Below are 20,307 nucleotides of genomic sequence, written 5' to 3'. Positions count from 1 at the left end.
AATTCCACTACTCGCAAGATAAGGTACCTTTTCGACCTCAAACGGAGAAGGTGGAGCCTCGAGAGAAAGTGTGGGCTGAGAATGCTGGGCTGCCTCTACCGGAGATGGGATAGGTGCAGGATGATGTTCAATCGAGCTACCGAGAGGTGAGCTTTGACCCTAAACAATCAAAAAAATTAAACACATTAGAACAGTGTATGCATCATACATGTTATAACTCACGCGATGAATAACATAAAACCTCATACCTCAAAACAGTCGATCAGTCGACCAACAATTCGATCCTCCAGCACTTGCAGTGAGTGTTGGATATGCTCATGCAGGGACTGTGTCTGCATCTGCATTGCCCGCTGGATCTCCAACTGCACTGATTGCTGGATCTCTAACTGCATTGACTGCATCTGCATCTGCATATTCGTCTGCAATGGTTGGAGGTCTTTTTCCACTATGTCTGCATCTTTTGTAGCTCTCTCTTAATACTCGTAGTCATTTGTAGACGCAGTGCCTGGTTATGCGACTCAGCATGAATGGCAGCACCTAAAGTAGGAGGAAGGGCAACAGCAGAAGCAGGAGGAGGAGTAGGAGAAGGAGCAGCAGGAGTAGCAGCATGATGAGCAGCAAGATATGCACCATGAAGAGTTGCAGGAGGAGAATGAGGTGCCTCAGCAGCACCAAACTCGGAATGGACCTCCTCGTCCATGGTGCGTCTCCGCTTAACGGCTCGTTGTATTGGACTTTTCCTTTTGCGGTCCATTATTTTCCTCCTTTGTTGGGGACCGAATTCTAGGCGACCCTCCAACTTCCATAATGGAATGTATTGCTGCCCCTCGGAGATATTGACTTCAATGTCCGCCCAGTATGCGGTCAACATCTCTTCTGCCGTTGGCTCCAACGTCCTCACTGCCCACAACTGCACCAAAACATACATTACCATTAGGTATAACGCTTGTTATCCTATGACAATAAAAATAAAATTTAATAAAATAAAAAATATATGGTTTCTTTTCTCACCTCGCTCTCTCTCTCTCTCTAAACTTGCAATATTGGCGTGGAAGCTTGAAGGCCTCTCGTCACATTGCCATTTAAGCATTCTTGGCCAAATTTGTCTAGACTGTCACTACCTTTCGAACAAACTTCTTATTTCAGGTATTGCTTTCAACGCCCAAAACTGCACATCAATTGTGTAACATTTTTACTCACCTCATAAATTCTTATGCGAAAAAAATAATCATAATGATAAATATTAGGTTATGGCAGACTACCTGAAACGCCCATATGAATCCGTAGAGGTGGTAGCGCTTTTTCTCTGCTTCGCCCGCAGCATCAGGTTCGAAACCCCTTAGCAAGTAAACTCTTGTCTGCTTCAACATCCATCATAACTCTACCTCCGTGGCGTCAGGTTCGTTGATTCTGCACAACATTAGATTGTGCACTAGATTGGCACAGAATAAACTCTTGTCTGCTTCAACATCCATCATGTAATATTCCGTACTTTGATATGGTGACTACTAAAGCTTATCGGATGTCAATTAAGGCATAATAAGGTATTTTGAATACCAAGGAGACAAGTAAAAAAAAATTAGAATAAAATAATATTTTACTAACAAAAAAAAGTAAAATATTAATATTTAATCGAATGTCGAAATTAGTGATGAAGAGGGATCATATGGTCGATCCAAGTGGGGGAGAAGAAGTACGAATGAATTTTGGAGATAAATGATGTAAATGAGACCTGCGTGTTATTGTTAAGTTGAGTTAGCGCGGGTAAGTAAATATTTAAATATTATGGTGATACCTCGTTGAAGTGCAATTTTGATATTTTGGGGTACACATGCAGAGGAAGAAAGATAAATGAAAATTAGAATTTTTAAACGTGTCGGAAGGATCAAATTTGAATTATGAAAGTTGAAAGATTATGTAGTAAAATTAAATAGGAGAGTAAATAAACAAAGAATAGAATAATAATAGCAGTATATGTATGTATATATATATATATGTATATATATATATATATATATATATATATATATATATATATATATATATATAAAGAGAGAGAAAGACCAACATGGGCAGCCGCCCATGTGGTCAATTAAAGAATCAATACATATTTTTTTATGGTGGTAGGGGCCGGCCAAGTTGGTAAGAAAGAATGAGATAAAGATGAAAGATAGAAAAGATAAGAAAGAAGAAAACAAAAAAGTCAAAGTCGGTTAAGTGAAGAAGGAAAAAGGAAATAGAGAAGTCGGTTATGAGAGAGAGCAAAAGGAAAGCAAAAGAACAAAGGAAAGAAAAAGGAGAGAAACAACCGAGGGAGAAAAAGAGAAAGAAGAAAGGAAAGAAAAAGAAGAGAAAAGTTGAGCGGTGAGGAAGAGACAAGAAAGAAAAGGAAGGGAGAATGAGCTGAATTTGAGGGGGCGATTTTGTTGCCATTTAAGGAGGAAATGAAAGCTATTTTTCTGCAATTTTAAGGGAAAGAAAGGGTCGATTTTTGAAGGCTGAAAGGAGTAGCTTTGGCTGCTAATTTTTGAGGTTTTGGCTGTCGATTTTGAGGGTGAGATGAGTAGCTTTAGTAGCTGATTTTTGAAGGCTGAAAGAAGCAGCTTTAGCTGCTAGTTTTTGAGGTTTTGGCTGTCGATTTTGAGGGTGAAATGAGCAGCTTTGGCTGTTAATTTTTTAGGTTAAAATGAGCAGTTTTGGCTGCTGATTTTTTAGGTTGAAAGGGACAAAAATTTGCTGTCGGCAGTGAGAGAGAGAGAAGAGGAAATGGTGGGCGGCTTGTGAGTGTAAGGATAAATAAATAAATAATAAACAATGGAAATAGCCCATGAGAGGAGGCCCAATGGCAATAAGGAAGGGTAGGCCCAAAAGAGAAGAAAGGTGGAGAGTTGGGCTTGGGCCAACCTAGCCCAAATACGTAAAAAAGAAAATTTTCTTGCTTTTTATTGGGCTTGTTATGAAGTTAGATTAATTAGGGCTAGCCCACTTGTTTAGTTAAATTTTGGTTATTAGTGATATGAATTAAATTTAAATTACTTTAATACAATATTTAAAAATTCTTTTATGATGTCTCATAGGACTAAAGTAAAGAAGAAAATATGAAATTGATGAATAGTGCTCAAGTGAAGTTAAGAAATTTTAAATGATTCGTTGTGAAGAATTATTGTTGTCGAAAGAATTTGTTCGCATAATTTAGTTGAAAGTGTTAAGTTGAGTGGTATAATATTTTGAAGAAATAAGGAGAAATAATGTGGATTGAAATTGAAAAATAATTGGATAGATTTGAAATGACTGTGGTTGCCGTAAATATAGTTAATACTGTGAAAATGTAAGATGGATTTGGGCGAAAATTATTTAGAAAAGGTGAAGTAGGCACGTGACATCATAAATAAGTTGTCGGAGATATAATATAAGGAATTACGTAAGCAACTGATATAAGTAATTTTAGTAAAAATGTATTAAGATGTGAGTTAATTGAAGATGGTTTCATGATAGGATGAAAAATATAAATTTGAGTAAAGATTAATTGATTGAAATGCTGCCCATATATGTATGTAATTAAATATATTGAGTTGGTACTATTGCTAGGAAGTGCAAAGGCAAGGTTAGAGTACTGTGGTGGCGTTCTAGAGTAAATAACGAGCGACCGGCCAGTGAAAATAGTTAGAAACACCTTCGAACAAATAGCAACTTAATATCTTGTTGTTACAAGGTGAGTGAACTTGCATTAAAATGTTTTGGGATATATACATTTATGTTTGATTGAATCCCCTAAAACATTTTATTGGTTTTTCTTCAAAAACTTGCATGGGAACAAACTCTTATGAAATGTTTTTATGTTATGAAATGGATAGTGTGATGAATACATGTGTTTCTGTATAATTTTGATATATATATATATATATATATATATATATACTATGTCATAAATGGTACCATTGTGTGACAAATGCAACCATGCATGTACGGGGTGAGTGTGCACTTGCTGGTGATGACGGTGGTGAGGGAGATGGATGGTGATACTATCCGGTGCATGATGTGGTGGGATGCACATGAGCTGGGTGAGATGGGATGTCCGACTATGTGCACGATGTGGTGGGATGCACATGAGTCAGGTGAGATGGGATGTCCAGCTATGTGCACAATATGGTGGGATGCACATGAGCCTGGTGAGTTGGGATGTCGGGCTATGTGCACGATGTGGTGGGATGCACATGAGCCGGATGAGATGGGATGTCCGGTTATGTGCACGATGTGGTGGGATGCACATGAGCTGGGTGAGATGCACATGATGAATCTTGAAAATTTACCATTTATTTGTAAATTGATTCTATTGCAACGAGAAACATTCTGTTTATACTACCTTGCTTGGAAAATTTCTGGAAATTTTCTTTCTTTCCAATTTCATGCTGAATACGGTTCCTTTATCATTAAATGATTTTACAACCAAGGGTTTAAATGGAGGCATTTTAATAAGAACTTGAGCTAAATGGCATTGTTTTCAAATAAGTGCATCATGTTTTCTAAACCATTCCTTGTCATTGCTTGTTCCCTTCCTATGTTCACTCACTGAGTTTGTACTCATGTTTTTAAAATTCATGTTTTAGGTTTCTTGAGTTAAAGGTGATTAGATCCTAAGAGAAGGTGCTCCTCCCTATCCATTGCTCGGTAGGTTTACCATGACATTAAATCTTAGCAACCGTGACCAGAGTCACTCTGCTGACGGTCAAGTTCTAATTACGTGTATATGAATACTTGTTGTGAAATGTTGAGATTCATTTGTCAAACTATATATGTGTATTATGGTTGATGATGCCATTCTGAATGCATAGTTGGGGTTTATGAATTGTTTTCAAAGGAACTATATTTGAACGTTATAGATTTTGAATTTTAAATGAGTATGGATTAATGTATAAGATTCTATAAAGAGGCTTGCCTGGGCTTAATGGGTTGAACCCATTGGGCGCTTGCGCCTGTCATGGCTCGAAAATTGGGCTGTGATACATCATGTGCCCAAAGCATGTTCTCTTAAAGTTTTTCAGCTCGTTCACTTGACACAGCATCTCACGTATCATGTGTAGATGCGACCACTTACAGTGGATGTTAATGCCCGCATTGAACCCCCACTAGTGCCTCGGCACACAAAGCAAGGACTCCACGTTTTCCTACTCTATTCCTGTGCTGGTCATCTGTAACATAAAACAGATAACATTCCCATTTTAGTCATGTCAATACCATCATTGTAGATTAACAAAAAAACTAAAAGAATTTCTGAGAAATAGCCCTCCTCATAAGCTCACTCAAAAAATAACCCTAACAATATTTTTAACTATTTTTAGACATCCTTGAAATAAAATAAGTAATCCAAGTGTGGAGCATGGATTGTTAAGTAAATCAACATATACATACTAAAGCATTACAGTTGACCCAAAATAATACAGAATGAACCCATGTAGTTATGACACTCGTGCAATTTCCTACAACAATAGTCACGCAATGCCTAATCAATTAGTCACGCAATTACTAACATTAAATCACGCAATGATTTATAAACAAGTCACACAATATTAAGAACAACTAATCGAATCATGCACACACTAACTGACGCCATGCCTGAACAATATTCACGTAATAACCTAGAAACCAGTCAGGCAATGACCTATCAATCAATCACGCTAAGGTAAACACTTTTGCAATCATGCAACCCCAACGTGACCCCATGCCAAAATCCACTCATTGAAAAGGTGCCAACCACCTAAGCATGCCTTCACTCACGTAATATCTAAACCCTCAACCGAATTCTTAACACATACATATCAACCAGTCACGCATGGCCGATCACCTTTCCACCCCAACAACACCAACAATACTACCTTTATGTTTATATTCAAAAATTTCCAACAACAAAAATATCAATATGAATGTGCAATATGTATAAGTTTATGCTTAAAAACCTTAACCCTAAACATGAACAATAACCATTCTGTCAAAAACCTCCACATGGTTTAACATAAAATAAAAAATTCATAAAAAAATATTATACCTTTCTCAGTGTAATGTCAACTTCCTCACATTGCTCAATATGTGAACTACCTTTGTGCGAATAATAACCACTCCAAAAGGCTCCTACCATTGCCAAAATGCTCGAAAGTTGAATTGTCAAAGAATGCTTTTGCAAACTTGCTTCTGAGGATATGTACGGTCTCTCGATGAAAATCGAAGAGTTACGGTCCACATAAAGGACATACTAGACCCGTTAATAGGTTTCGGGTTGAGGCACGGAGCCTAGGGAATGGGCCGATTTCATTAAGAATAATTTTGTCCAATTTTTTTTCTCTTGATTAAAAATAGTTAAAATTATAGAGAGGACTATTTTCAAAAACGCTTTATACCTGAGGCCCATTTAAGAAAAGTACTCTAATAATTATATAGAGCAGTCAAGAGATAATCAAATGAAACAAAAATTTTCTTTCTGCCAATTTGTTGGAAGAATGAGGGAGAGAATTTATTGGTGCCACTTTAAGTAATCAAATTGACTATAATTCACCATAAATGAATTAAAAAGTCCTAAATGCTTGTTGCTTTATATATAGGCTGAAAATCTACCTAGCTTAGCTGCCTAGGGAAACTAAAATGGTCCAATCTATTACTTAGTAAAGAAGAAAAGAATTGCTTTATCTCCTAAGAACTAAATATGAGAACTAAACTTTAACTTTAAAATCAGATGAGAAAAAGTAAGGAATAATTGTTGTTTACAATCCCTTAGGAGAATTTTTTTTTTTTTTTACTTCTTTGTCGTTTAATTGAGTGCCTATGCTTGGGTCAGGCAGAGGCAGTGGGAGGGGCAGGGATTTGAATAGAAATTTAAGAATTAACTCCAATTTCTCTTTCTAATTATAAAAAATTATCAGAAATTTTTTTTTTTTAGTACAATTTATTTCGAATTTTAAGTAATATTTATTATGGATAAAAAAATAGAATTTGATAGAGTTTTTTTGTCAAATTTTTGAAGTTCTCAATTAACAACGATTAAATGAAAAAGAAAACTTAAAATCTCAGATTGAGAAGACTTGTTAAGACTGCTCCAGCTCATAAATTTGGTGATTTCTAATAGTTACCAACAGCTAAGAGAGAGAGAGAAACTCATTGAAAGAATTTGACCAAGTTGCTGCAAGTGTCAAGCCATTTCGAGTTTTGGATTATTTTAAGTAAGATGAAGTTAAATATCTAATTAATTTACTTTCAAGATTAAATTATTTCAGTTTGAATCAATTTGGATTCAGATTTCTCCAATTAGGTTAAATTTCACGACTTCTAATTAAGTCTTTTGGATCTTTTCTGAGAGGGTGTTTTCGAAAATTATCAAAGGATGGGACCTTTTTGTAAAAAAAAAAATTCATTGAAAAGGCTTATGAATAAATTGTTAATAAAATAAGACATCATAAGACGTTTTTTTTATTATTACTTTTACTATTTAATCTTTGAAACTTTACGCAATTTTTATAAACTATAAATCAAGGCATATCTAGATTAGATTAATATTTAAGATACAACCTATTGTTGCCAAAAACAAAGAACGCTTCAATGGGAATGTGAGTACTTGCTTCAATTGTTTTTCATCTCTAAGTCTCACAACTTTTTTATGAACAGTAAATGAGCAAGCAAGACATATATAGGCTACTGGAAATTTAAACGACTTTGCATTTGGATTTCTATTGAGAGAGCAATGCAAATGAATTTACGCATACCCTTAAATCATGTACAAGGAAATGTTTTTTTTTTTCTTTTTCTGAACATAATTTATTCATCCATAGGAGGCAACTCAAGTAGGATGTATAGAATGGGGATATGGCAATGGATTTAGAGGTATACAAGAAATTAAAAGATGCATCAGATTAAAAATTTATAATAAATGGATATAATAGAGAGGAAATGTGTGAACAATTGATAAGAAATGTACAGAAATTTATTTATTTTCCCAAATTCTGATGGGATATATGTACAGAAATTTATTTATTGCAATTATTTTATTCAATATTATAACCATTGAAGAGGAATCAGACTGTGAACATGCAAATTGTCATAACTCTAAGCTTCAGGATCTTTTAGGTACTGCCTCATCATTGCCAGAAATCTTGTCTTCCTTTGTTTGGAAATTCTCCTCGAGCACAGTGGAAATTTTTAACTTGTTGCATAATGCTGGCAAAGTCGCCACGCACAAATATCCTAGATACAGACAATTACAATAATAAGAAAAAAGAAAAAAAAATTAAGTTTATTTGTGATAATATTATTATCTATAATCTACACATTAAGTTAGGTGTGTTAACAGAAGATAAAATCTTAATTTATGAAATTCAAAATTTCGATACTACATTATTAGAAGAGATCGAAATTATGCATATTACAATAGTGAATGATATATATATATATATATATATTTACCTACATACAAGACTGTGGTTGGAGGGAAAAATATGCACATAATAGAGATAACCTGGAGAGAAGCAACAACCTGAAAGGCATACAACTAATAAGAATACAAGCTGTGGAGTTGAGATAAAATAATTGTTAATATTTACTTGAAAGAAATAGAAGTAAATTTGTCATTTACGCACCCCATAGAAAGTCTTCTTTTGGCTTCCTTCTGAAATCATGACAAGCATCTGCAGGAACTCTTGGCATATTTTTGAATGAAAAATTGCAGGCAAGTTAGGCTTGACAATTGCTGCCAAACCTTGTAGAACTGACTCATATAAGGGCCACAATGCCTCATCTAAACGGTTCTTAATGGATTCTTTTATGGTATCTGTTAGGCTCTTGCCTTGAGTTTCTACGAAAGCGCCTATAACCTTTCCCGCAAAGTCCAACTCTCCGCGGTACTGGTCAATTACTGAACCAATTGCTCTGCAGCTTGTAGATAAAATTATTAATCAGCAGATGCTTTCAAGTGTTTTAAAATTATCACAAACACCAGCAATAAGGTTTCAGATTCAAAAGAAAGGTGATTTCTCATTAACCTTTTTCTTCTTTCTTAAGGCAATGTCCGCAAATGCTTGACTTACCCTTCAACTTTGTTCAAACAAAAATTTATCTTCTCTTCAACGCACTTGTCAAGGTAAAAGGCAGTGAAGACGGACACAAGAGCCAAACTGACGAGGTTGAGAAGCACGAAAGCAATGATTCGAAGCAATGCCTGAGCAATCCAGTTTTCCACAATTATTGTCGACAAAATCCATATTTCAGTTGCAATACATATCACTGTTGCCGACGAGATCGCATTCTTCCAGAGCAGTAACCCCGCAACTATACAATTTCATAACATAATAAAATTATTATATAGCTGGAAAAGAATACTATTAATTTAATGATTAATTAAATACCTGTTCCCCCTCCCAGAATGTTAGTCAGTGACCTGGATTTGAGGTCCTTTGCCTTTAATACCAGTGTTTGAATAATAGATTTGGGTTCGGGGTGCTTTGCCTGCAATTCCATATTTTTACTGTTGCTTTGGGTTCCCATCGCTAGTCTTTGAGAACTATTAACTACAAAGATAAAGGATCTCAGAGCCTCCAGCTTTATAGGCAGATACCGTACCAAACCTAGCTGCCAAGGGAACTAAAACATTAATCAAACAAGAAAAGAATGGCATTCAACTTTCTTTAATTGGCAAGAAGCATTGCATTCTCTTCTCAGCAAGAATATCAACACATGAATCATGCTTCAAGTCCTTATTGCACAAGCCTGATTATTTGTTACTCATTTTGCTTAGAATGTGTTTATTAAAATGTTCATAATTGATTAATCTAATTCTCTTTTCTTCTATAAATTATAATCAATTTAGAAATCTTTTTAAGAAAATTATAATTTAGAACCAATTGAGCTACTCATATTTAGATGAAAAATATCATGTAAATTAATACTGTAATTAACCTTCTTTGCAAGCCGAGATAAGATTTGTGCATTGCATAGTGTTTAGTGTATTGAAGAAAGCTTTTGGATTGTTTCATCAATAGTGTAAATGAAACACAAGAACAGGGAGAAAATGGTACATAAAATGCGAGAAAAAAAGAAGGCTCATATTCTTCGTTTTTTTCAAAAATAAAGGATATGCCATAAAATTTGTCACGTGACTAGAGGATGTGAAATAATTTATTTTTCATATGAGCATTAATGAAAAAGAAATAAAAAGGAAAAATATTATATTTTTATATTTAACACATGTCTATTTTGCGATGTGATGAAATTTACTCCATTTCATGAAAGCCACATGATAATCTCATCTTATTTGGCAAAAGATTAAATATTAATTCACTTAAAATTTTTTGTCCAAATTAGAGTTCAATTTTATGTAAGTAACAAATAATAGGCTCAATTGATTAATGCAATAAGGGATATAACTATATATACATATATAAATTGGAATATGAAATTTAATGAATAAAATTATAAAATATAACTATATATTTCATTTTGGCATTATATATATATATATTAATATATAAACTCATTGTTAGAATTCCAGACCACGAATCTAACTCAAAAAAGAGATGCCAATGTTCTGCACATTTATAAAAGTAGGGAGTAACGAAGAATAGTGTCAGCATCTTACATATGTAGAGCTAACATCACTTGTTATACTTTGGAATTACGTAATTCACCTAAATTCCAAGTGGTTTGCATTTTTCATATACCTTTTTTTTTTTATTTGGGAAGTAAAAGAAAGCAAAAAATGTTGGATACAAAATATTATATATTATATATCTAATTGTTTTATATAGAATTTTGTTACTATACTTCAATTTTATTGAATTTACACCTTTAGATTTTTTATTTTTTCTATTTTAGATAAAAGTAACAAAATTGACGGAAAGTTGCCTCTTACATTAACAAAATATTCCGTAAAATATTTCAATTTTGTTATATTTTATCCAAAAATCAATAAAATTAAAAATATATTACTAAAATTTATAAAGTACAATGACAAAATTCAATATTAAATTATAATATAGTGACATCAATTTCGTCGCAATTATAATTTCTCATTAAATCTCTGTCTCCCTTTACTTCTGAACCTAAGTGACAAATTTAGAAATTAAAACTCATTTATGTGTTAAAGGACCCTCTAAATAGTTAACATGTATAGATATTATATTTGGAGAAGCAAAAGGACTTTAACAGTAAGCATAGCTCATTTCATTTAAAAAGTTATTAGTTTAATATTTTCAAGCTTGACTCCATTATTGAACCTAATATATAAATAAAGTTGAATTAATCCAGTCAAGCTTAATTGGAGCACTTGTGAAATCCAAATATCTACCAACATGTGAAAAGCATTCAGGACATATTCCAAGCTAACCAAGTAAAAAGAAGGAAAAAGAAGAAAGCAAGCCATCTGTCGGTGACTTGATTGGTCCATGGGAATATTGACAAGATAAATTAAAGGCTTGCAAAGCAACAGATGCAGTAGATTATGTTGTTTCCATCTTGGCTAAGAGGTTGTTCATCGTCATCCTTGCAAAAGATTCATTGCTTCACCATGGTATTCTGTTTTTTGAGCCATTGTGGGGCTTTGATACGTGGTTGATGACCCTTGATATCGAAGCTGCAACAACTTGGAATTAGATGCTGATCAGAAAAATGGAAAGCAAGTTTTCCCTTAGAGATAAAGAAAAGGTAAAAAACCTCGATCGCAAACATAATCACCCCAAGGCAAGTTCTGGTGCTTATTGTTCTTCTTGTGGTTCATCCAAGGAACATAATTCCAGATGCCATGAAAGTTTAATAGAGTTTGCTTGCAGTGCTTGCTTTTTCTGTATTTTTTGCCCTCTTTCGATTGTTTGGTGTTGTGCCCAGATGCCATGTAAGATTGGATGGCGCACTGCACGGTATGCAATCAATTGGGCTTGTTGCGGATCAGATAAAAGGGTTTTTGTAGAATACTCTTCATTTTCTGACATTGATTTGGATGATCTGCCGAGTAAATCACCTAACAACTCCTCTTATCCTTTCAATTCTGCAAGGAGTAGGACTAGCCATAGGACTAATGACTCACGGCGTAACTGGTGTTCCTGTTGCAGCTATATATAATCATAGTTTGCCTGCTGTTGATATAGTAATATTTTTGTGGCGTAAAATCAGTTGAATGTCATAACAAATAGATATGTGAATGCGAGAAAATATTTATACTTCTCAGATTATTAACTTCATCCCCTTTTCTTCTGAATGCCCTGGGCCCCTTCCTATTCTCTTCTCCTGCCTGGCATGGGGTGTGGGTCTTTTCCTCAGTTTTGAAAAGTTTGTAAACGTTTAACATATGCTTTGATGCTGCGGTCTTGATCCCCATTCCTTCATACTGTGGTGGGGTTCTGGACAAAGACAAAGGAAAGGGAGGACTGGAGAGGGAGAAGAAGGTAAGAAACCAACTTTTCGAGTTAAGGAGGATTTTACAGATTACTTGTCTGCGTTTTCATTACCAAATATTGGAAGAAAATCCAGTTGCCTTAACAAATCCAAAAGTCCAGATGAACTGCAATTCTGCAACTTCCCCCTGTTTTCTCTACCCCATCCCCGCCTTTGCAATAGAACTTGAGGTCTGCAAGGACCTAAGTTGTGTCCCTGGAAGTTGCAGATTTATAAGTCAAGCACTTGAAATCAGATCATCCATGTTGTAGAGATCTTCTAGATGGATAATAAATTTTAGTGGTCTAGCTCCTGATCCTTAAGACTGGTTGATCAACAACACTGGCTTTCCTTAAGATCTTCCTTGTAGTAAATCTTGCTGATCAACTGATTAATGTTGTTGTTGTTGTTGTTGTAAGGGAATCCTCAACGCAAAGATATGCTCCATTTTTGAGTAAAACCGAAATCAATCTTTCAATGGCAGATACCACGCTACCTCTGTCAAGTAATTTGGGCAAGCAAAAATATATGGTAAAGACAGCAAAAATGCTGTCAAGAATGGGATTCGAACCCATGCCCTTTCGGACCAGTACCTGAAACTGGCGCCTTAGACCAACTCGGCCATCTTGACTTCCTGTTCTGCAAGCTGAAAACTAATTGATTTAGAGTTGTAATTTAGATTCTGACACCGCCTGATATATCTTACGCGCGTAAACGTTCGGGCCTCGCTTGCACTGTCAAAATGCATAAAAAATTTGGGCTAATCGCAAACAAAAGTTAATGCTATTGAGTCAACTGGTTAGAGTCTTGGAATTATGAGCATCGGAAAGAACTATTGATCAAGAAGTCACCAACTTAGAGGGTTACATTTCTAGCTAGAAAAGAAAGAGAGGGAAGGATGATAGTGAGCAGGAACCAGAAGTAAGAAGATTGTTACAGGTGTTAGGGAGTTGAAGACCAAACAATCAAATCGGAAGACATGGGGTTCAGGCAGGCTATCCCAGAACAGCCTCTGCAGCAGCCATGGTAGCCTTAGGTTGGAACATTAGGTGGATAGGTGAGGGCCTAACACTATTCCATTGTAATGAACTGATCCAACGGTTCAAACCCAACTTCTATAACACAGGGAACGGGTATGGGATCAGTTACAAGCTTTGGCTGCAAATTTATCCGAAAATGGTTGTTGGGTGGTTCTTGATGATTCCAATCAAGTCCTTAAGGCCAAAGACAACATTTCTTTTAAAGATCAGACACTGCTAGGTGCCAATAATTTGAGAGAATGTATTTAACACTTTCAAACTCACAGAAATCCCTCCAAAGGGCCAATATCTGACTTGGACTAACGACAAGGATGGGCTGGATCTAGTTTGGAAAATACTTGACAGAGCTTTTGCTAACCCCTTCATGGATCAGGAGGTTTGATAATGCCTCCCTCCTTAATCTACAGGTTTCCTTTTCTAATCATGGTGCCATAGTACTGTTCAATGAAGAACAGAAGCCCTTTAGAAGAACACCATACAGGTTTGAAGCAATACAGACCACAATGCAAAGAAATTATCAATAATGTAGAGTAAAATCATGTCCCGGAACCTCCACCTTTGACCTTATTCAGAAGCTGATAAGGGCCAAAAATTACCTGTAAAGATGGAAAAGAGGTGTTTGGAAATCTCAAGGAAAGAAGAAAGCCGCTCAAACAGGACTTAGCATTGTTTCAACAAACGCTGGATTCTGAAAAAGCATGCAAGACAGAAAAGGACTTAAGGGGTTGAACTGGAATTGTTAGCTGGGCAAGATCAATTTTTGGATGCAGAAATCAGGACTTAACTAGATCATTCAAGTGAAGAGGAACACAAAGTTTTACCACAAGACCACACCTCAAAAGAAGGATTAGAAATAAAAACCACAAGAATCTCCACTAAAAGGGATAACCAGGTCTAGGGTGAACAAATTTTGGTGAAGGCTTTCTAAGTCTATCACAAGGATCTATGAACCAAGGCTGTGGCCTTGCTTGAAAGACCATTTGAGGCTAAGGAAGTCAAAGCTGGTGCTTTTCAGATTCGCCCCATGAAAGCTCCAGGCATTGAAGCCAAACCAAGTATTTTTATATAAAATTTTGCGAAATCGTGGGAGCCCTTACTACTGCCTCATCTTTTTATTTCTTAAACGCAGGTCACATGCGTAAAGACTTAAACAAGACACTTATTACCCTTAATCCCTAAAATTTGGAATCCTACAAAAGTCATTGATTTTAGGCCATTGGTTTATGTAATGTTGCAAGAACTTTTGTCAATGGACTCGTGACCAATTATGGAAGACCTTATCGCCCTTTCCAGAATGCATTCGTCAAAGGAGAGAACTTTATGGCTTGTCTGTGAAACAGTTCTAAAGGTCATATTTTATGGATTAAATTCACCCCATTCTTGGAGATAACTCCATCTGTGAATTGAATTTGATGGAAAACTTGAGCTGCTTAAATGTTGTAGAACAGTTAGATATATATAGGCTAAAAATATATATATCCCATTCATTACAATATGCTAATTAGATCATAGTAGCACTTTCTCCATCTCTCAGGAAGGTTGAAATGTGGCCCAAAATTAGAAACCAGGGAACAGAGAAATATGCATATGCTTTGTTGATTTGCAGGATTACTGAAAGAGAGATCGAACTCTCTAGCTTGATCTGATCTGTATGGATAATTGTTCATATCAATTAATTAGAGAGGTGAAGAAGTAACATGCAGCGTGCCGTTCCCTGCACTCTAGGAAATTAATGACGAGTAATAGCAACTCACATTAAGTATAGTGAGATCATGCAGTCAATACACACTCAAAATTAGAATGTCCCTTAATCCCGGAAACATAGATGCATGTAAGCTACCTACATATGCTTTATCATAGCATAATTATTGTCCTTAGTTGGAGGGAGCATCAGTGCAAACATGGAAAATTAAATGAGTCTTGACATTCACTTTCCATGATAAATGGAATCTGTTCTTTAGGACAACAAAAGGCATATATGAGGAAGGTGCAGCTTTATAGTATTCCTTAACAGCAGCAAGTTGGCTCACTTCACTTACAATTGCATAAACCTTGATAGTTAGTACATCCTCTTTGCAATTCTCTCTAAAAGTGGCAAGCACAGCCACCCCTTAAGACAGAATAATTAAGCTAAATGGAACTTGTCCGAGAATTCTGGTTTGTACAAGTAATGAGGAACAAACGATTCATCCACCACAAGCTGCACCACAACCTGCACCGCCACAATCAGCAGCACATCCTCCACCATAAAAATTTGTATCACCTGAAGAAGTTTTGTCCTTGGATACACCATCTGCACAAGAGAAGATTATGGCTGAAATCAAAGAAAGAGTAAGCAAAGCTGCCCAAAAGACTAGGCAAGCACCACCGATCCCACCAATCCCATCTCCATTCTCAGTAATTATTTTCAGTTCCCTTACCATGTTCTCTCTCTCTCTCTCTCTCTCTCTCTCTATCTTCTTCCCCAAGTCTTCAATAGTGGTATTGGAGGATTGTGGTTCTCGACTAGTGTGTCGAATGAGCATTCCAAACTGAGGCCGTGAGTCTTCTTATATATATGATATTAGGTCAATGACTTAGCATAATAATAATAATAATATTTTCTCCAAGATCCAAAATACCGTACTGGGATATTTCTCCTTTACTTCCTCCCTCTGTTTTAAGGCCTCAGCTTTTAGTGATTCTTCTTGCTTGCACAAGATTTGGCAGGCAAAACCATCAGATTTGACATGAAAATAGTGGGTCAACAGCACTACAATATCATGTATGATGGTTGGTTTTGCATGTACTTCCACTCTTTCTGGTCACAAAAAAATTGATGAAGAGGCAGGTAAGCTATATATGTTAACTTCCAAATGTCATTTTAATCCATGACAGTCGAATTCTGAGCATGTGTGTGTGATCAGCACTAATTAGTTGGTTGGCCACCACCATGCAAAATAATTCAATTATTTAAGAAAAACTTTTCGTCAGTGGTAATTTGGCAGGCTGGAACTAGTCCAAACGTATCCTTAAGTTACTGTGCAAAAAAGGGTTTTAAATGCAATTATTTGCCTGAGTGGACACTACAGCTTTAATAATAGAAACTTTTGAGGGTTTCCACATATACCTTAAGTAGTTTGTGGAGGCCAATTAGAAATTGGATTCGGCCTTAATCATTCGAAAACTACAAAAATTTATTGTGGATCTTGCTAGGTTAGTTGGCTTAATTATTCCTACTCTCTTAATCTCTCTCCATGTGCTTTACGTGCTTTGTGACTCTTGTTTACGTTTTTCATGTAGCATCACAAAACACATGTACCACTATGTTCTACTTCTAGTAAATCCTGATGAAGTTTCTGAATTCTGACAAAAGTATGTACCCCACTATTAATTCCAAACAAATGGAGAAGCACTGCATCAAGGCAATTTCAGTCAATGGCTTCGTTAACCTATGCAAAACTCCCACTTCCATCTGCTAATGGCTTAACGTTGCACATTCTGCCATCTTGCAACCTTTATAGAAATGGCCAGGAAAATTACAAAATAAAATTTCCATCGTGGAACCAAGTGCCAGCAACTGCTGCATGCATCAACTTGACTGGTGCATGGGTGTACAAATGGAAGAACACCTTCAATACCATTCCTTAACATGGATTTTAGCACAAGATTTCTTATTCAAAACCTGTTAAACAGTCGGTTAAAACTGATGAAGAAAATTTTGATCACGCACTTCAATTTATGAAGTTTTGGTTCTATGTAACTATATCTAGATCCATAGTCATATACAGAAAACCTAGGTGCAGTGGACCTTGATAGGATACAATTAATCTAAGTTTTCCTTTCCGGCATGCGAATCTATTAAGGATACAGAGAAGGTGGGAAAGGAAGTGGAGAGAGAGACTTGTGGACATTCGCTTGGTCAACCCGGGAATTAAAGAAGTAGTGGTCTGAAAGTGGACAGCAACATAAAGGAGATTCATCATTCATTCTTAACTCAACAGGGTTTTACTTTCTGTTGGTTTAATGGTACCACACTTTTTGAGTTATGATGCCAAATTTCCGTAATGATACATAATGAATTCCAGCTTTCCTTTCAATGTATTTGTAATCCAACATGTAAATCTGATTTATTAGACCACCCATCAAACATATTTCATTAGCTTCTGTTCCATGGTAAGAACTTCAAATATACAATACAACAATGATTTTGTAGTTTTTACATGTCTAAGGAAATGTACATCTGCAATGGAAACAAAGAGGAAATCCCGATTTTGCACGCTACTATGTTATTTATGCGTGCTTCTTCTCCTTTACTGGTCCTCTCGGTATCTTGGTAAGAACTCTAGAATCAAACCTTCTGTACAGTTTGCTCGCCTTCCGGGTCATTTGCCCAGCATGATAATCAACTTCATTCTCGAATTTAGTGTACAGGTATGGCAGGGTCTCCATACAGAGAAAGCCTTGAGGCAATAAAGAAAAACAAATTACACCAATGATAAATGCCTTGAAATTGCATGATTTGATACCAGATTATCTTACCAATGAACAGAAGATTCACAAAGTCGAAATAGGATCCGATCACTGATATTATGTACAGAGAAACAATTACCTGTAGATAATTAATATAGGGATAGAAAAGAGAAGGGCATAAGTGAAGTTTTTGGGGACTAAATCAGATTTATAGAAGGCAGAGAGTGGATAATGATACCAAAAAGAAGTGAACGGGGTCTTTTCCACCAGCAATGTGAAGGAACTTTGACAAGAATTGATTGAACCTCCAATGGAAGGCGGAAACAACTTCTCTGAAGGCGTGTTCATTCGACAACAACTCAGGGATCTTCGGGCGAGTACTGGAGATGAATTACGAATCAATATGGATCGATGTGCCAGAAAACAAGGTTGCACTTAACACGAAAATTTAGATGGTGATCAAGAGAAAACTACCATCCAAAATAATCTGCAAACATGCCCCATATGAAGATAACAAGCATTGTGGTGATGGAGATGTGACAGAGAAGGGTCACGAAATTGTACTCAACCACCTCGAAGAGAAACCATATGGCTGTCACTCCAATTAATAACGCGGCTGATAAGTTTCTTTCCCTCCATAGTAATACATCAGCAACTGAAATTTCAATTTCTTGATGGTCAAAATTTTACCTTGGATGGTAATCAAAATTATTATCAGGAAGATCTAGATACATGGTGACTGCCATGGCAACTAATTTTCGATTGGTTAAAGTGAATCCCAAAATTGTTCAGTAAATGATTCATTTGACCATGACACACGCAACCAACAAAATATGAGTCAAGTGACTGCTAAATTTGCAGTCAGAAAGACCACGTGTAAGTGCAGCCATTTTTGGTATGCTGCCTGCAATAATGTCCTAAGACTAACATGGTTTTGGTAAAGCCTGGTGTAGGAAGGAAGGAAAAGTAGAAGAACGGAAACGAGCTGTCGCATCCTAAACCATTGGATTAAAACATTTCCCTTCTTTCCAACTTTCCTTCTTACCAAATAGTGAAAGTGAATGCATATATATAGACATATTACCTTTCCCTCCTCCAAGAATAGAATGCATAGGCCTTTCACGTCCAAACAGCTTTACCCGTGGGATGGTCTCATTGTCAGACTCCGAGGATTCATATATCGGCATGGTTGATTATATTCTCGTGGTTGTGTTGTTGATACCAAAAACAATGTTCTGTCACAATTGGCATTGAACCAATCTTATATATGAAAATGGAGGGGGGGTTCTTTAAGCTTGGTAAGAAAGAAAGTAGTTGCCACAATAAAGAAGAAAGGAATGGCTTGGGGCTTTTCCTTTTCAAAGGTTGTTACTTAGCATGCCCGTCACTGACAAAAGTAGTGAATCTTCAACCTTGGCGTAGGACCCCAACAGATTGCATCAATTTCACTTATACTCTTATTATGTCAAACTCCAACGTGTGACAGGAATAAAGCTCCAAGTAGCTTCTGGTTAGCAACCTTTTTCATTTGCTTTACTTTGAGACAACTTGATTCACGTAGGCATCGATGCTAAAAACTCTTGATCTTGTTAAAGGCATTGAAAACTCTCTTTTCCACTAGTCCTCTAAATATTGCCAAAGTGCGCCACACATGAAATTCTATATATTAATTTGGTTAATATGAATAAATGGCTATGTCATCATAAAGGCAACATCAACATGTTGCTTTGAATTCTCGATGATTAATAAAAATAAAAAGGAAAGATGTTTATTGTTAAAAAAAAAAGGGAAAGATGTTGTAGAAAACTAAGAAGCCATTGCTAAAAACTAAGAACAGTTATATCTGTTGTTTGGTCAAAAGTACTTCCTTTGTCCTTTTCTTTAACCTTCTCCCTCTTTCCTCTACCTCTCAACTTCAACTACGTGCCCTCTATGGCCTCCTTTCATTTGCTTTTGGTTGATTTAAGCCTTTATTTTTTTTAATTGATAAATAAAGCCAACCAATGAGAGAATGGAAAACGAATATTTTAGAAATGAAAAAGGAGAACGAAAATAAAGAGAAGGTCGGCCATTGGCCGGCTTAAGTACATCGGAAAGAGACAACAAGAATAAAATGGAAAAGGGGAAAGGAGTTATAAAAATTATAAAGTACAAAAAGAGTCATAAGTGTGTGTTAAACAATTTTTTTGCATTAAATCTAGTTATTTTATTAAATATCATAAAAATTGATATTAAATCTTAACTAAAACCATATACATGATCAAAACATACCATACAGATTAGAATTCGACAAAAGTCTATTGATCTAAATACATTTAAAAACTAAATTTATATCATAAATCATATTCTCACATAATAATAATCTCATTAATGAACCAACAATAGGACATATTGCAGTCAACTCATATCATAA

At 35.7% G+C, this 20,307-nt stretch overlaps 3 protein-coding genes, 1 long non-coding RNA gene and 1 other non-coding gene across 6 annotated transcripts; all 5 read right to left on the bottom strand.

Annotated features, from left to right (window-relative positions):
- Positions 1–7,940: 7,940 nt before the first annotated feature.
- Positions 7,941–9,543, bottom strand: LOC18604186 (uncharacterized). Of its 2 annotated transcripts, none has more exons than XM_088804842.1 (5): positions 9,384–9,543; positions 9,066–9,306; positions 8,619–8,913; positions 8,446–8,515; positions 7,941–8,226 (listed from the first exon to the last, which is right to left on the bottom strand). In XM_088804842.1, exons 1-5 carry the CDS (start codon positions 9,520–9,522, stop codon positions 8,096–8,098), a joined length of 876 nt encoding a protein of 291 aa, XP_088660968.1. In that variant the 5' UTR covers positions 9,523–9,543; the 3' UTR covers positions 7,941–8,095. The 2 variants fall into 2 exon arrangements, with proteins under 2 accessions (XP_088660968.1, XP_007036605.3); XM_007036543.3 differs by having other exon boundaries at positions 8,619–8,907.
- Positions 9,544–11,280: 1,737 nt separating this feature from the next.
- Positions 11,281–12,268, bottom strand: LOC148763469 (uncharacterized). The gene is made up of 2 exons (XR_016025153.1): positions 11,686–12,268; positions 11,281–11,605 (listed from the first exon to the last, which is right to left on the bottom strand). It is a non-coding gene; the product is annotated as an uncharacterized LOC148763469 (long non-coding RNA).
- Positions 12,269–12,952: 684 nt separating this feature from the next.
- On the bottom strand, positions 12,953–13,033 carry TRNAL-CAG (transfer RNA leucine (anticodon CAG)). Its single transcript has one exon. It is a non-coding gene; the product is annotated as a tRNA-Leu (tRNA).
- A 2,307-nt stretch (positions 13,034–15,340) lies between these two features.
- Positions 15,341–15,914, bottom strand: LOC18604184 (uncharacterized). The gene has a single exon (XM_007036541.3). It carries the CDS (start codon positions 15,863–15,865, stop codon positions 15,629–15,631), a length of 237 nt encoding a protein of 78 aa, XP_007036603.1. The 5' UTR covers positions 15,866–15,914; the 3' UTR covers positions 15,341–15,628.
- Positions 15,915–17,550: 1,636 nt separating this feature from the next.
- On the bottom strand, positions 17,551–19,123 carry LOC18604183 (Reticulon family protein). Its single transcript, XM_018117176.2, has 5 exons — positions 18,979–19,123; positions 18,369–18,549; positions 18,133–18,274; positions 17,964–18,033; positions 17,551–17,884 (listed from the first exon to the last, which is right to left on the bottom strand). The coding sequence occupies exons 1-5, from the start codon at positions 19,079–19,081 to the stop codon at positions 17,715–17,717; spliced, it is 666 nt and encodes a 221-aa protein (XP_017972665.1). The 5' UTR covers positions 19,082–19,123; the 3' UTR covers positions 17,551–17,714.
- Positions 19,124–20,307: the final 1,184 nt, after the last annotated feature.

The sequence above is a fragment of the Theobroma cacao genome, chromosome 3 (genome assembly GCF_053813885.1).
Source record: "Theobroma cacao isolate CCN51 chromosome 3, ASM5381388v1, whole genome shotgun sequence".
NCBI classification, from domain to species: domain Eukaryota; kingdom Viridiplantae; phylum Streptophyta; class Magnoliopsida; order Malvales; family Malvaceae; genus Theobroma; species Theobroma cacao.
Note: the sequence above shows the minus strand (reverse complement) of the source record. Positions and strands in the feature narration are given on the sequence as shown.

Excerpts from the sequence above, each read along its gene's own strand:
- LOC18604186 (XM_088804842.1), bottom strand. The coding sequence starts at position 9,522 with ATGGGAACCCAAAGCAACAGTAAAAATATGGAATTGCAGGCAAAGCAC. Across the intron at positions 9,307-9,383 it reads CATTCTGGGAGGGGGAACAG|TTGCGGGGTTACTGCTCTGG; the intron begins GTATTTAATTAA and ends GAAATTGTATAG. Across the intron at positions 8,227-8,445 it reads AACCACAGTCTTGTATGTAG|GATATTTGTGCGTGGCGACT; the intron begins GTAAATATATAT and ends GTCTGTATCTAG.
- LOC18604184 (XM_007036541.3), bottom strand. The coding sequence starts at position 15,865 with ATGGTAAGGGAACTGAAAATAATTACTGAGAATGGAGATGGGATTGGT.
- LOC18604183 (XM_018117176.2), bottom strand. The coding sequence starts at position 19,081 with ATGCCGATATATGAATCCTCGGAGTCTGACAATGAGACCATCCCACGG. Across the intron at positions 18,275-18,368 it reads TTTGCAGATTATTTTGGATG|TACTCGCCCGAAGATCCCTG; the intron begins GTAGTTTTCTCT and ends ATTCATCTCCAG. Across the intron at positions 17,885-17,963 it reads TGTGAATCTTCTGTTCATTG|GCTTTCTCTGTATGGAGACC; the intron begins GTAAGATAATCT and ends TATTGCCTCAAG.